Here is a 17991-nt window from a genome sequence, read left to right on the forward strand (position 1 = left end):
ATTTATTGTAATTAAACATTGGATATTTAGTGAATTGTTTATGCGATTGAACTTTAGGGATGAGAATATATATTATCATCACATATGTCAGATTTATAATGTCAATAAGTGTTGAAAGAAAAGTTTTATGTCGATTTCAGTAAGCAAGATATATATTTGACCAACGCTCCTCATTAGATATGATTGTTATTTACGTTTCTACATCTTAACATCTTTGTTCCCGTGATACCCTATCAAAAAAGAGCTTATCAGACTTGTTAATATGTATTCGTAATAAATGCAGCATCACAATGCTTTTCAACCTCAATATATAGTGTAAAACATTTACTAACGGCGCTTCCAAACTTCTGATTTGTCCATATTTTGTAATAACAAAAAATAAAACAATGATTCTCCAGAAGTGTATTACTATTGGTATTGGGCACATTGATCTTTCATAGTATTCGTATACCAATGCATATCTATGGAATTTCTAAATGATTTCAGAATTGTCCCGTATTGTTTGGAATGTTTGCCTGTGAAAATAAATGATTACGAAATATATTATTTGTTGTTATGATACATTTATTTGACAAATCAGACATGTACGAAATAAAGATTTATTACCGTTTTTGATAAAATAAATGCCGTTTTTAAAATCTTTGTGAGTAATTTTGCAATTACCTATTTTCATAATGCTTTAATAGTCCCAAGAGACCAATCTGTGACCTTTAAGCGTCGATATGAATAGTAAGTGAGTCAGAAAGTCAACTAATGTGTCAGGAGGATTAGTATTTACATTTCATGGGGAAAAATAATCAGATGTCTGTTAAAATTTGTTAACGCGTGTAAAATCTGTTTCAGTTGATACCTACAACTTACTCATATAAGTGATACTTAAAATGGCCTCGTTTTCTACATAACTTGTATAGGTAATTTTGAAAGTATTTGTTTGATTAATGCCCCTGATTGCTAAAACGAAGGCAAAAAACAAGAATTGGAAGTTTGACGTAAAAAATGGAACCACATTTTTCTTATTATTGCATGCTTATTGCAAAGAACGTACAAAACCGTAAAAAGTAGTGACCTAATCAGAGCATGCCCAACTTGAATAAAAATGATAAAATCACTGTACTAAAAAACGCTCATCGATATGACGACGTTACTACCCGTGATGATAATCATACTGTTTTTAGTTTTGATTGTATTGCCTTATGTTTGCAATCATGAGCATCGTTTTGCATTTTATGCTTGCAAATATATTTTTCAAAAAAGACCCGTTAAAACGTATTATGATTTTTGACAATACTGTATTAATAAAAAAAAAACATTCATAATAGTTTTGTCGAAAATCTTTAAGTATGCGTTGTTTGAATATCCTTTTGCTATATTCAGAGTAATTGGAGAAAGAGATATATGTGTTAATGAAACAACTACAATAATTACGAGGATAAAAAAAAACTACTAGTAGATATTTTCGAAAAGTCTTCTACACGGACACTTATACCGACACTCATACTTTCACTGACTAAAACATTAAGGGACCTTATAAAAATGTCAAAATATACCGAATGAATAACCTCGCAAAACTTGGTTTGACTCAGCAGAGGTAACAAAAATATAAATTCATTATTTTGTACATGTAGTTGCCTCTATATATTTTTCAATTTGGAATCCGAGCTTGAGATAGTAAGTGCTCTCGTCAGTTTTCAAATTCTTTTTGTCAACTGTTTTTCTTCTTATTGTCGAATCATACTGATTGATCTTTTTCAAGCCGTTATTTGCATTTCATGTATTTTTTTGTTGTTGGAAAATAACAAATATAGCCAATTATCTTATCAAAAGAGAAAATCGGGTACACCTGTTTACGTTTTTTTGGTTGCAAATTTTGTACTGAAAACGTATTACTAAATTTGTATTCTTTTCAAACGGGATGTATAAAGACAAACCTACGTTCATTTTGATTTATAAAGAGGTTAACTCCTAACTATTCTACTGCCTGTCGATACATTTATTTTTGGCATTGCACAAGTCATGTCTTCTTTGACTGTCCATGACGTTAAAATACAAAATCCCTGGGATGTGTTTTAGTTGATTTTAGTCTCTGATGCATGATTTTTTTATTATTAATTGTTGTTGGCTTTTAACTAGCTGTCAGTAATTGCGAGTACTCTCAAATCGTACTTTCTTGTTTTTTTGACCTGTTGATACTAATTGTAATGCTTTTTTTGTTATTTAATGTTTACTATTTCAGGGTTATATCTGGTCTATAAACCATCTTTGATAAAATGTTTCGTATTACTATAAATTTTCACTTCTTCGTACTATAAACATCAAAATTATTTATTTTGTAAAAATATTTCCTTTCTCCATTTGAACTGTACACGTATACCTAACAACAAAATTATTTTAATTTACCTGTGTTTAAAGTAATTGCAAATGGCTGAATTTTTTTTCAAGCATATTGTTTTTCTTAAATTGTTTAACATTTCACAGCGGTATAACATGTTACTTTAATTATTCTTCCCTTAGTTTATTTATTTTGTATTTACATTGCATCATAGATCAAATTTGTTTGTTCAGTGTATGTTCTCTGGTGTTAATATGTTTTTTGATTGAGTTAAGCCATTTCAATTGATATTTTATTGTGTGTCTTTCTATGTTGTGATGTTACACTATTGTTTCAGATAAGGGTAAAGGTTTGGTACCATTGAAACGTTTAAACCCGCTGCAATTGTTTGCACCTGTCCTAAGTCAGGAATCTGATGTTGAGTAGTTTGTTGATGTGGTTCATAAGTGTTTCTCGTTTCTCGTTTTTTATATAGATTAGACCGTTGGTTTTCCCGTTTGAATGGTGTTACACTAGTCATTTTTGGGGCCCTTTATAGTTTGTTGTTCGGTGTGAGCCAAGGCTCCGTGTTGAAGACAGTACTTTGACCTATAATGGTTTACTTTTATAAATTTTGACTTGGATGGAGAGTTGTCTCATTGGCACTCATACCGTATCTTCTTATATCTATTGATAAATCATCTAGCTTTATTTTTATATACTATATATTAAGGCTACATTTTTATATAATACATTGTAACATTACAAATCCACAGTACCAAAAAATGACATATGGTTAAAATGAAATACCAATCTAAGGTGTCATGACGTTACCGGCGGGTTGAGCACTAACACGTGTAAAACAAGACCACATTCTTCAGGTCAGGAGTCTGTTGTTCAGTGGTTGTCGTTGGTTCATGTTTGTCATATTTTTTTCGTAAACTGGTTTGTTATAAATTAGGCCGTTAGTTTTCTGAATTGAATTGTTTCATATTTTGTTTTATGTCGGGGCCTTAAATAGCCGACCATACTGTATGGATTTTTCTCATTGTTGAAGGCCGTACGGTTGCATGCATCCACTTCATTTCGACTTTGGTGGATAGTTGTCTAATTGGCAATCATACCACATCTCATTAGTTTTATATTAACATAATCATGATAATAGATACAAATGTTAAAATAGGGGTACAGCTGTCAACATTGTGTTATAATCTTAATCAATACATCAAGCAAACAAATATGCCAACAAGGAAAAGGAAAATGGCATATACACAAAGGACATACGCAAGTTTGTATTTAAGTCCTACAATACATTTGATAGCTTATAAAATTCAACCATACAAAATAAACAAAAAACAAAAAACAACAACAACACACACACACACCATTGTAAATACAATTTGTTAAACATTATACACTATTGTTTGAATTTTGTTTGAATTTCAGATTATATATCAAACAGGTTTGTATGACCTGAAATGTCTCATTGGTTCACAATAGTGATTGTTGACAACCATTCAAAGTTCAAGCTGCTACTATTTTATGTTATTCCAATTGTATTCAATCATTTCCAATTATATGTAAATGCTCTGGAAAATGTGGTTTTGGTCAACCAAATTAATGATGTATCTCCCTCATCAAGGATTTTGGTATTCGCTATATTTTCTGTTTTAAAGCCTCTATGTCACGCTTGATACGGGTTGAATCGGTTTCTGCGTTTATGTACCTGAAAAATTCACAGAAAATACAAAACAAATGCTTTTTATAGGTATATAATGCAACCTCAAATACTACATTCACATATTAAGCTATTTATATATCATCAATGTATATTCATAGTTTGAGGTTTCCAGATGGTAAAAACAGTATACAAATTACAGATAGTATAACTTTGTTTGCGTTATATAAGCGTTAACATAGATTTCACTTTGCATTTAGTTTATCTATACATATATATAAAAAACCTTGATCTAGATCCAGAATCACATTGTGAAGGATGAATAATCACAAATTTGGTTAAAACCAATAGCATGGTTATGTGACTGTCCAAAGCCATTAACTTAAGAAACACTTATCGATGCAAAATGGCAATTTTTCAGTCGATATTTACAAAACATGATATTAAAGTGAAATACAGTTCTAATATGTCATGACAACAGAGTAGTTGTGTTTGAATAACAAAAAAAAAAAAACAAAAAAAACACTTCGAGCTACTTCAAATGTTTTAAATAGATGTGTATTTCTGACTTGTATATTTGTTTACCACTTGTTCATTCATTTTTCCGAAGAAAAGTTCGGACGTATTCATTTTTTTATTCATGAAATCATTGAAATGTATATTAAAAAAATGTCGGACACATTGTCATTTTTTTTTTAATTTTCAGGTCATATATCAAACAGGTTTGTATGACCTGAAATGTCAAATTGGTTCACAATTTATAGTGATTGTTGACAACCATTCAATGTTCAAACTGCAACTGTATTCTGTTATTCAAATTGTATTCAATCATTTCTAATTATATGTTAAAGCCTTGGAAAATCTGGTTGTTGGTGACATGAATAGTAATATATCTACCTGATCAAATATTTTGGCAATCGTTTTATTTTCTTTTGTAAAGCCTCTATGTCAAGATGGATAAGGGTTAAGTCAGTTTCTGCGTTTTCGTCCCTGAAAAAATGACCAGAAAATACAAAACAAATGCTTTTTAGAAGTTCATAATGCAAACTCGAATACCATATTCACATATTAAGCTAGTTATTTATCATCAATGTATATTAATAGTTTGAGGTTTCCTGATGGTTAAAACAAATATATAAAAAAACATAAAAAGCAAATTTGATCTAAAATAAAGAATCAGATTTTGTATAGCATCAGCAACAATAAGTATCGCTAAGGTGGACCGGGGATCTTGATTAAAATCCATAGAATTTTGTATTAATTTGTTAAAAAGTAGTTTTTGTCATGCTTTTTTCCAAAATATAACAAAAAACGTATGGGTCACCTGACTTTTTTTTACCCTACAGATTGCGCAAAATAGTCAGATTTTGTATAGATTATGCATGGAAAACCCAATTTTGTGTAATAAAAAGAAAACTTCACCATAGAATTTTAAGAAAAAATGTGAGAAAATAGCTTTTATAACATGCTTTCAGATAAGAAAAAGAAAAAATGGGGTCACCGGACTTGTTTTCTTGCTACATATTAAAATGGGTAAATTCACAACACTTTCTATTATAAAGATTACTTTATCTGTTTTATATCCCCTACTATCTGAGGTATCTTCTCTTATGTGGCAAAGATGACAAAAAATGAATCAAACAAAAATATTGTGTTTTTTTTTAGAAAATACAGCCGTAAATATGAAAAAAACACATAATTTTCTATATTAACATGAGAAGTCTTACACATAAATTAAATGCTATTTAATTTGCATATTTCATTAAAGATCTAGACCAATTATTATCTGCTCTTTCAATATCTAAGATGAAGAAAGAAACCCCAGCCACCTTAATACGGTATTATTTCAAAATATGTGTTCAAGGCTCTGTACTGGACATCTGCAATACTGATAATTTGATCAAATGCTTGCTTACGTGTATTATTGTTTTATCTTTAACTTTATGTGGTGTTCTTTATCTGAACCTGAAGGATGAATAATCACAAATTTTGTTAAAACCATAGCATGGTTATGCGGCTGTCTAAAGCCATTATCTTAACACGCTTAAAAAACACTTGTCGATATGAACAATGATGAAAACGCAACTCTTAATTTTTTCCCCCTTTCTCCCTGGATAAAATTAAATAAGACAAAAAAATCAAACAAGCCAATTATAAAAAAAAAACAGGAATGAACAAATTATGAAGGAATTAAACAGAAACAAACAGCTACAATCAGATTAACGCCACATTTTCCAAATACCATACAAACTTGCAGATATAGATTTGTAAGAAACAAGCAAGCAAGGTTCCCACTTGGGACAGGCACATGAATACTTAGGATTAAACTATGTTTTGGAATCTGAAGCTTCCAATTTTAACTTGTATTCATGGACTAACATAATGTATATTCATCATATCATACATTGTTATAGAGTAATTGCATTAAATACGGTGATAAGTAGAGTAGATTATAATATTGAAAAGTTAACACTAACGAGTAAAATATATATGTTCTACGAGAGATAATATCCATCAGAATTCATGCAATAACCTCTTTGTTGTGAAGACAGTTTAAAAACATGCTTCAATCATACTTTTGTCTACGATGTTGTTGATAATTTGAAGTTGATTGGCTTTTTTCAGTAGTGCAATATCGTTATATTTTGCACCAAAACTTGGTATTGCATTCTGTGAATAATATTATACTGCTATACAATAAAATAAAGCAGTACAGGAAAATATTTGAACCAATTAGATAACTTGAAAAGCTGCATTATCTTTTTGTGTTTCTCGTCAAATTGTATTAACAAACCAGAGGCTGGTCCAGGAGAACGACGTAAAGGGCGTATGATTCCTTTTGACTGCTAAAAAAATGTGTTTTTTCACAAAGCTTGTGAAATTAATTTCTGTAACAGTGTTCACTAATATAAGAATATGGGGTTGAACATATATATGTAAGTTATAATTGTTTATTTATAAAAAAAGATATATAGACCCTCAGCTATGGCCAAACATTCCTTATATGCATTAACATTATTTTTATACTCAGTTGAGCCACAATTTGTATGCTATTTTATGTCTTCATCATCAGTCCTGTGGTCTATGCTTAGAAAATGCCTAACCTAATCAGATTATCCCACTGATTGTTGTTAACGTTAATAAAGGGACAGTAGTTGGAATGTTATCCCGAATTCCCGAAAAAATAATCTTTCCCGGATCCCTAAAAAATAAGCATCAAATACCGAGTCCTGATAGATCTAAATCCATAATTCCCGCAAAAAAAGGCCCAAACACGAATATTATATAAATATAAGCATACATAACATGTTATAACTGTTTTTTACGCATGTCTGTTTGTGTGTAGGAAACGATTTAGCAAGAAAAAGTTGAGTTCCAATTGCTTTTTTGAAAGAAGACTTGTCGAAATGTGCATCTGGTGCAGTAATTATGCCTAGTTAATATTATATCAAAAATTAAAGAGAAGGGAAACGGAAAAGTCTATTGTTTTTTTTTATGTCAAAGGTAAAGATCAATGTTAAAAAAAAAAACAACAAAAAAAAAAAAACAAAAAAAAAAACAAAAAACAGGAGCCTTTTTTCTTTTCGGTTGCTTGTTTCGATGACAAATTCTACTGATGATATACATGTACAGAAGAGTAAGACAACTATTTGTTTTGATTTCTAAGGTCAACCTTTTTAGATGTAGTTCGGTTTTGCAAAATATATTTTTTTATTATAGTTCGGGTTTCCCTTTATTGATTAGAATGCAACTTGTATGGATATAAGTTATAGGCAAGGAAGGGAGGCCTAAGTTTTAAGGTCTTACAATATGTCCCCATAGAAATCCCGATTCTTCGTTCATTAAATAAATGCTTAAGTCGAAAAAGAAAAGGTTGTCACTAAAATTATCAAAAATCTTGATGATGTTAGTTTTAGAATTCTTTTTTTTTTATTCAGATAGGTGTTTAGCAAACTATGATTTATCCTTTCTAATAACAAAATATATGTATCTACGTTGCCATTTTGTTTGATGATAATTTGGAATTAGTCTAGTGCTTTCAATCTATCTTTCAGTTTAGAATGGGATGTACTACTCTAAAGGGTGTTCGATCTTAATCTTTCTTCAATATTCATAAATCCGCTTAATTCTGTATTATTGAGACAAATCAATACATGCTAGTACTCTTCAGCAGTTTAACAATGCTGAGTTTCTTTACAAATTACTGACAATATCTCTGTTGAATTAAACATCAACTCATTTTAAGACTTAATATTTTCAGGTTCAGACTTTTCATATGCAGTAAATCTCCAAATAGCCGCTTAACACTAACACCATTTATTTCTGTTTGTCTATCTTTACTCTCAAGTGGATGTTTTTAAAGCAGTGACAATGTGTTTAAAATCGTTATGATGTAGGAGTTGCATATGATATTTACATTCACTAAATTTTTTGCCGAAAAGCTACTGAACATTAATGGACATATACAAGGAATAATCGATAATTAGTACGAGATACAATGTATCATATGTGCAATGTAAATCGTTTATAGTGATATTTTAAAAGTGTAAGCACTCTTTCATATTAAATTTCATAATATCTCATCTATCAATATGCTACCTATACTTAATTTAAAAAATATCAAGTATAGATGCAAAAAGAGGGACGAAAGATACCAGAGGGACAGTTAAACTCATAGATCGAAAACAAACTGACAACGCCATGGCCAAAAATAAAAAGACAAACAGACAAATAATAGTACAGATGACACAAAAAAGAAAACCAAAGACTAAGCAACACGAACCCCACCAAAAACTGGGGGTGATCTCAGTAGCTCCGGAAGGATAAGCAGATCCTGCTCCACTTGTGGCACCCGTCATGTTGCTTTTGTTATTACAAATCCAGAAAATAGTCTAATTCGGTAAGTTCCATTCGTGAAAAGGGAGGGTATTGTAGTTACGACATAAGGAACATATCCGATATCATCTGTGAAACGGTTATTCTATAACGGTCAACCAACTCGTGATGGCGTCCGTAAAATTTACGAAGGGATGACTTCAACTTCACCATTTGGAACTCTTGTTTTAATAGCTTCCTTGTGAACAGCAATCCTCTATCAAGGAAATCATGATAGGAAACACAAGCCCGGGAATATCGTATCAATTGGGAGATATATACTCCGTATGCAGGCGCTGCTGGAATGTTGCTACATAGAAATGGAAAGTTCTCAATTGGGAAGCTGAAATCATCTCTTTTGTCCTAAAGTTTTGTTATCAACCGACCCTCATTGTCAATTTCTAGATTTAAGTCAAAATATGAAGCAGACTTAACTGTATCCGTAGTATCCTTTATCTCTAGTTCGATGGGATAGATTCGTTCAACATAGTCACCAAATTTTGTATTATTTAGTGAGAGAACATCATCTATATAGCGGAACGTAGAGTTAAAGGATATTGCTAACTTCTTATCTTTCTTTCTAAGAAGTTCCTGTATGAAGTCAGCCTCGTAATAATAAAGAAACAAGTCGGCAAGAAGAGGGGCACAATCGGTTCCCATTGGAATTCCGACAGTCTGTTGAAAAACACGTCCTCCAAACTTAACAAATATGTTGTCAATCAAGAAATCAAGCATTTTAATAATGTCAGTTTCTGAGATTTTTTTGTTTGAATCAGAGTGATTCTTTACAAAGTAGGATTTATCCCTCCCCAAGTCAAGATACTTGTATCTACGTTCGCCATTCTTTTTATTGAAATAAAGTTATACCAACTCTTTCAATTTGTCTTTTAGTTTGGAATGGGGAATACTTGTGTAAAGTGTAGAAAAGTCAAATGTTTTGATACTATTGCAAAATGAGAGAGTCTTAGATTGTATGTACTCTTAACGATCTTTGGAATGTTTTAGTATCCACATCTGAATCACGCCATCTCTAGAATAGGCAGTTTCACAATAACTTTGGAGCCCGGCTTTGATTGCTGATAACATAGATGTTAATAATTTAGAAAGAGGTTTCGTGGAGCACTTGGAAGGCCCAGCAATATACCGTTATTTGTAAGGACACTTATGTAGTTTAGGAATCCAATACAGTGATGGAAGATCCAGTTCTTCATCTTTGGTTAAAATTCCAAAGGAACATAGAACAGACCTATGATTATCCAGGATTTCCTCTTTGGTAAGTGTCGTGAGGGTATATGTTGAGTTTCCAAGTGAAATGTCAATACCTAATTCATTTATCAAGCAGTCTATGTGATGATATTTACACACAACAACGATGTTGGTTGTAGCTTTATCTGCGGGGACAACAACATATTTGTCATGGAGGTAGGAAAAGTGTTTTGCAACATTAGGGTCTTTAAAAATTGACGTAGCGTGGGTATTGATATGCCCATTTAGTTTCTTAATTCGGATTTGTATCAACGACCTCACAGCCTTAATCCATTCGGAAAGAGTATCTACGTCTTCTTTCTCGCGTTTAGCCCTTTGCCTGGCATAATCCTCGACTGAATCCATCAGTATTTTGAAGTTGTATTTCCAATTGATGGATTAAGGCTCACGATATTTCGGACCTTTGGATAACAAATTTCGCAGTGAAGTATTATTGACAGTGTTGAGGTCTCCGGTAATAACGTGGCCAGCCGGATTATATGTGAATTGGGAACTAGAACAGGTGCAATCAGGAGGTTTAGACTTGAAGTCGTCAATGTTGAGATCCTACAAAACGTGTTTGTAATTGAAAATTTTAGTTGCAATTGGTTTGGTATAGGTATAAGAAATTATTGGTACAGACTGATCTTTAAAATAAGGTGGTATTTTGGAGTGAACTAATTTATGATGAAGGATATTGTCTAAGTTAACATCATCGAGACCTTTGTTGGTAAAGGAAAGTTTAAGAAAAGATCTTTTCTCTTTTTCATCTTTTTCAATGCGAACTGGTTTGAAAAGTCTGTGACTTGCAATATCCGAAATGATAGCTGTAAGTTTGTATTGGTTTGAATGAGGGTTTGTAACAGTGTTTTCCAAACATAAATTAAAAAGAGAATGAAGTTTTGAAAGGGGTAATGAATACAGTTTCGTGCGAATGTGATGAATGCCGAACGGCTTTTGTATAAATGGCAGCAAGTCATTAATATAGACATCATGCAAAGTAGGTGATGTATAATGACGATGACCATGACTGCGTCTACGTCGAGGAATAGAGTTGAACATATTGCAAGGCGGCTATTTTTAAGTGTTGCACACATAGTAGCTCTGTCAACTTAACGTTATTCCTGAAGACTGTTACCCTACAATACTTTAATCTATAATTAATTGAAAAATGTATATACAATATAAATACATTGTCGGAAATATAAAATATATTTGTTTGAGCTTTAGAATCAGGACGAGCAGCGAGGCTCGCCGAAAGAGTACATATATTGTTTGTATCCTGTAATTTAAACACGACACTTTACGATTCAGCTTAAATCTAAAACGTTTTCTCTGATTTTTCATAGAAATCGAAATAGTTTATACGTGAACCGCGAAGATACGCTAAAAAATTAACTGTTATTCAAAAGAAACATTCAAATTAATTTACTCTTTGCTCAACAGAAAAGCGGAGTAACAGGAGATTTTATTTGCACAAGTACAAAACAAAACAAACATTTATTTGAGTACATGTTATTTGTATTGATTTATTGATTGGTGATTGCTTTATGCCGCATCAGCACAAAAAGACTATATCGCAGCGAAAGCTATTTTAAGTATTGTATCAAGATGTTTTTATTTTTAAAAAACAGACAGAAAGTCTTTCAATTTACAAAAAAAAATTTTAGTACAAAGCGAAAGTACTTATTCACAAAGAAAATAGAAATAGTATTAAATAAATCATACAAAACTTGAAAATATAGAATTGCATGAAAAACTACAAGCAAGGGATAGACACATGAATATTTAGGATTTAATTTTTTTTTTTTGGTCCAAAGTTTTCCATTTTAACTTGTATTCATGGACTTACAGAATGTATATTAATCGTACTATAGAGTAATGGCATGAGTAACGCGGATTAGTAGAGTATATTATAATATTGTAAAGTTGACGCTTACGAGTAAACTATGCATTTAACGAGAGATGATATTCACCAGAATTCATATAATAACCCCTTTGTTCTGAAGAATCACATTTTTGTCACTGACATGTTATTTGTATTGATTGATTGATTAATGATTGCTTTACGCCGCATCAGCACAAAAAGGCTATATTGCGGCGAGAGCTATTTTTAATATTATAACAAGCCGTTTTCATTTTTAAAACACACACACAGTCTTTAAATTCAATAAAACTTTATATTATTTACAGAAGAAAAAGCATCAATAAGATATCTTGATAAATACTTAAAATCATTTTAAACTAATACAACAAATTCTTATTTTGGAATATATTTCAATTTCAATTAAAAAGTACCAATTGTTTCAACAGAAACATTATTAAATAAATCATACATATTATTTACCTTAAAACCTTTTTTTCCGGATATCGGAACATGTTATTTGTACAAAAGATGGCTGATCGAAGAATATATACAAATATTTGTTTTTGAATTTGAGCTGTTTTTGTAAAAATCTTGATACGAAATGGATATGACACCCAATTTTTGTATGACTATGATGTTATCTATATATCTCTTAAATGCAGAGCAATTGATCAGAAAACGAAGTACATAGATCGTCATACCAAATTTCAAGATGTTCTCATTCGTAGCTGCCGGCACAAAATGTGTAAGTATTCAAGTACTAAGGGGTTGATATATTATGTCAGTGAGAAATTAAAAATTAGAAAATATATATAACATGCAGCATGTTGAAAAAAAAGGAACCAAAAAAGCTCTGATTTGAATGTCACAAGAAAAATATAACGAAAAACTCACACAGTTTAGTAAAATTCTGAATTTTGTCTTTATTTGACCTATCGGTTATATCGTGTTAAACTCTCATATGCTCAATACATAACATGCAGCTAAACCTTACTAGCAATTGCTATTTATGGTCTTATATATCATTCATATTTATAGTTTATCATGTGACAACAGTGCTATTAAGACTGCATATCACGTCTTTACATTAAATTATTTTAAAGTGAAATGATCAATTTTGTCATTTTAAACAATTTTACGTTTGTTTACAATTGAGAATGGAAATGGGGAATGTGTAAAGGAGACAACAACCCGACCAAAGAGCAGAAAATAGCCGAAGGCCACCAAAGGGTCTTCAACACAGCGAGAAAATCCCGCACCCGGAGGCGTGCTTCAGATGGCGAAAATTTGTACTATATCAGTGAAATTGGACGTTATACTAAACTCCAAAACATATAAATGAACTAAAATTAAAATTCATATAAGACTAACAAAGGTCAGAGGCTCCTTATTTGGGACAGGCGCAAAAATGCGGCGGGGGTTACTCATGTTTAGTGAGATCTCAACCACCCCCTATACCTTTAGCCAATGTAGAAAAACGAACAGACACACAGCAATACGCACAGTAAACCCCAGTTTAAAAGAAGTCCGAGTCCGATGTCCGAATAGGTAACAAAAGAACCTAACCAAAATTATAATGATACATACATTAACAAAAGACTACTAGCAGTTACTGACATGCCAGCTCCAGACCTCAATTAAACTGATTGAAAGAAAATGTCTTCATCATATAAAAATCAAGCACAAACCCTCCCGTTAGGAGTTAAGTATCATACCATCATACAATATATGAGAAGAACATAACCTGTATCATGCCAACAACTAGCTTTAGAAAAAAAATGTGTTTATTTCCGATGCAAAGACCCTGTAAGTGAATCAATATTAATACCAACATATGTATTCATTGGGTGGAATTTAGGGTTTTCCGGATTACTCCTTTTTCCCCCGTGCTTCTGCTATGTCCGGGTCCGATGAGTTTTCCAACTGATATTTACATATTTTGTTAGCTGGGTGTTTAAAAAACAATCACAGGTTATTGTGAAAATTGAGCGCATATTATATGTTATGCGTTTGATATACTCCATGTTACCTGTAATTATTCAATTTTTTTTTTTTGGTCTTGAAAAGACAGGTGTGTCATTCCATGAGACAGGATACACTATTATTGACGAACAAAACTATATAATGGTAGTATATAATCATACATGGTTGTTGTACCAAGTATAGCAATACAACAACAAAAGCAAGGAACAAAACGAAAAGAAAACAACCATTGTAACTATATACATTCAAGAACTATATCAGTGATGATAGCAACCTACATTTTAAAATTTCAAAGCAATTCCATAACTACGTCAGACCAAACAATAATTCAATTAACAGTGACAGGAATCATTGATCCATCTGAGATCATAAATTTGTTTAAATTGAATTATTTAACCGTGAAAGGATATTCCCAAATAATGTAGAAAAATTATAAATGATTAATTGATTGTTAGTTGCTGTAACGTCCAGTGTCAAATATTTAATGCCTGTTCAGGACGAGAACAAATTAACAATGACAACAATAAGTAGGTCTTGTAATTGAGGCTGTCAGGTGTAAGGTCGGGAAATTTCGACTGCCACTGAAAAAACGAGGGTATATTGGATAGGGACAGAAATTTGGCCTTGCAACAGGTCACCTACGGACGCCTCGAAGAGTTGTTGCAAGGGTTCTTATCGTGCAGAGAGAGTGGCACTCTCTCTACACTAGGCATCGGATGTAACGTTCCCATTCTTACCGGACGTGGCTGCGTACTTGATACATCCTGCACAGCCAAACAGACGCCCCATTTCAGCAAAAGTTTTGCTGCCGCTCGGGAAAAGACTTGTAGTCAGTCAGCCTTTGGGGAAATAATATATGCAAAAACAACATCATCGTATATCGATCAATTGTAAAATAAAGATAAAAATACGCACTAAGGTAATTATATATATTAAATGGACGGTATACCCATTCAAGCGAGTGCATAATTGATAAATGCTTACGAAATTTAAGTGTCTAAACGGAAGTGGTTACATACAAAGGTACTAAACAGCCATCAGCAAAAACAAAACCTTGACACTGTCATTGACTGTTACCGATGTGTTTTGGTAATGGTTTTGATGTATGAAATGTTATTACCATACCTTCTATCTGCCATCATGTAACTTGTGTCATTTATATTATCAACATGTGCTAACGCTTTATTTTCAACAATGTGCAGTTTATGCTTTTCTTCGTCTTGTGCTGGTGCTACAAAGAAAATTCTTATAAATAAGCATTTTAAGTCAGATGATTTGAAAACTCATGAGACTTTGATATTCGCCAATAATATTTAATAACAAGTCACCGAAGTCAGCAAACACGTCTACATGTTATGGTCGCAATAAGAACAACACCTTCTTATTTCAACGACACAAACATCAGTTAATCATACATGTTAAGGTGTTTAAAATTTCGATATAACATACGAAAGAAGACGGATAATTCATTGCATTGCATTTGGTTAATCAATATAGAGATATCGTTCCTAGTAATACTAGTTATCCCTACTTTATTGTTACTGGTTTCTGCTTTCGGATTTTGTTCTGATTTATTTTTTCTTTAAATTAAGAAGCGTACGATTTTTCAAAGATGTGTATATCAAATCAATAAAGTTAATGATACTAATATCAAAACTTATAACTACCAAATTTATTCCTTTCCCTTATCGTGTTTGAAATTGCTAGCTAACAAAAAATGTCATACAAGCTGGAGGTATGGATGGATTTTAAAATTATGTTTAACCCTCAATTTTATTTTTTTGTTGGGGGGGGGGGGGGGGGGGATGCCTGTACCAAGTCAGAATAACAACAATTGTTTTTTACTCGTTCTGTTGATTGATAACGTTTGATTTTGTCAGTTTTGTATGGATTCCCCTTTTGGAATTTACCTTGGAATTCTGTATTTTTGTTTTACGTTTTGAATTTGTTATATTGATCAGACAACGGATCGACGTTCACATATCTGATCTAAAGAAAATTTCTTTGTGAATAAAACTATAAGTTATAACTATTTCAATGTAGTGAACAGTACCGATGTTCAACTTGCATACATCAATTAAGAAGAATAATTAAGGTAGGAAACACAAAGTGAAAGAATCGCTAGAACAAAAAAATCGAATGAGATCGATTATTCGACAGTAGAAAGAACTCATCCAATTATGCATCGTCATCGTCTCAAATCCAAACACAGTCAAACTGTCACATCTGGAATATGATATACAGTTGTGTGCAGACCAAGCATTACATGTAGCTAGACGGGAAGAAATGTTAACGCGGCGTTTACTCGCGTGAACTTCATGTTAACGCCGCGTGATACAGTTGGGTGCAGACCAAGCATTACATATAGACGGGCGTGAACTCTGCGTTAACACCAAAATTTCAGACGATATAAAAAATAAACGGGCGTTTACCTTAACGTTTACCACCGCGTTAACGCTAAAAGGGCGCGTCTTCTTATTTTGTTCATAGTAAACGGGCGTTTTCTTCCGCGTTAACGTGAAAAAGGCACGTCTATATTTGGTCAAAAGTTGTTAATATTCTTGTACTGGCCTGATAATTGAGTACTTTTTATACCTCAAATTGAACTGTCAGAGTGAAGAAGTTTAAGTTTAAAATTGCAAAAAGTCTTGTCACATCAAACAAAAATTGCCAATATTTTCCATTTGGTTACATATTATACAACGGCATTAAAATGCTGTTCCTTTGTTCCGGAAGAATGAATAGTTTTACATAAATGAAGAACTCTTTAAGTCTACGGTTATTAGTATTTATGTCGAAAACAAGAAAATAGTGACAACTTTTTTTTTATCAATATTCTCGTACTGGCCCGATAAATAATTACCTTTTATAACCCAGGATGGATTGCTCGAAATCAAAGTCAAACACAAATCACGTTTGAAATTAAAAAAATGTTGTCGCATGAAAAAAAAGTGCCAATATTTTCAATCTTATTTAAAATTATACAAGGGCATTACAATACTGTGCTTTTGGTCCCAAAGAATGCATAGTTTTACACATATTGAGAGCTCTATAAGTCTACGGTTATTTATATATATTTCGATCAAAATTAAGAGAGACAGTATAGTTTTATTAATATTCTTGTACTGGCCTGATAATTGAGTACATTTTATACCTCAGGATGGGTTTTTAGAAATAAAAGGTAAGACATTTAAGCTTTAAATTAAAAAAAATGTGTTGTCGCATCAAACAATTATACAACGGCATTACAAATCCCTTCTTTTGGTCCCGAAGAATGAATAGTTTTACACAAATTGAGATCTCTATACATCTACGGTTATTAATATTTTATGTCGATAACAATAAAATGTGACATTAGTCCTTTTTTTAATATTTATGCACTGGCCTGATAATTGAGTATTTGTTATACCTAAGGATTGATTATCAGACTTAAAGGTGAATAAATGTAAGTTCAAAATTAAAAAAAAAATTGTTGTTGCATAAACAAAAAAGGTGCCAATATTTTCCATTTCATTAGAATAGTATACAACGGCATTACAATTCTGTTCTTTTTGTCCAAAAAGATGAATAGTTTTACACAAACTGAGAGCTCTATAACTCTATGGGTTCTAATATTTATGTCAATAACAATAAAAAGTGACAATGTTTCTTTTTTTTTAATTATTTTAAAATTAGCGTATTGTCTAAAAACAAAGTTTCATAGATCATTTAAAGTCGTCTGTTTTATTCCAAGTCTTGAAACATTTCCTCGTTAAATCTATATTAGTGGAAATTGTAATTAACAAATAAAATGTTGTTTTTTTTAATTTTTGCAGAAGTTACATATTTTTTTAAGTGATACTCTATTTATTTATCATTTGCAATATATAAATAAGCCAGAAATTTTTTGTTTTATATAATTTCCACAATTAGTTAACGGGAATGGTAAACGCGTGTTTTAGTAGTGCACGTACAGGTAAAGATAGACAATCTGTTTTATGTTCTGCTTGTCGTCTTCAGATTTTGTTGCCATGACATTGCCAGTTTGTTTTCGAC

General features: G+C 31.8%; 1 protein-coding gene across 2 annotated transcripts in view; it reads right to left on the reverse strand.

The window, feature by feature from the left end:
* Window positions 1-3009: 3009 nt before the first annotated feature.
* The window catches only part of LOC127715432 (transient receptor potential cation channel subfamily M member-like 2), a 94084-nt gene continuing 79102 nt past the window's right edge, over window positions 3010-17991 (reverse strand). For both annotated transcript variants that reach the window (XM_052221475.1, XM_052221474.1), the window contains 3 exons: window positions 15082-15187; window positions 4884-4976; window positions 3010-4034 (listed from right to left, as the gene is read on the reverse strand). In XM_052221475.1, the coding sequence (XP_052077435.1) occupies window positions 3965-4034; window positions 4884-4976; window positions 15082-15187 (269 nt within the window). In that variant the 3' untranslated portion in view covers window positions 3010-3964. The remainder of the gene's footprint in view (window positions 4035-4883; window positions 4977-15081; window positions 15188-17991) is intronic.

This window comes from Mytilus californianus, unplaced genomic scaffold (genome assembly GCF_021869535.1).
Source record: "Mytilus californianus isolate M0D057914Y unplaced genomic scaffold, xbMytCali1.0.p SCAF_9, whole genome shotgun sequence".
NCBI lineage: Eukaryota > Metazoa > Mollusca > Bivalvia > Mytilida > Mytilidae > Mytilus > Mytilus californianus.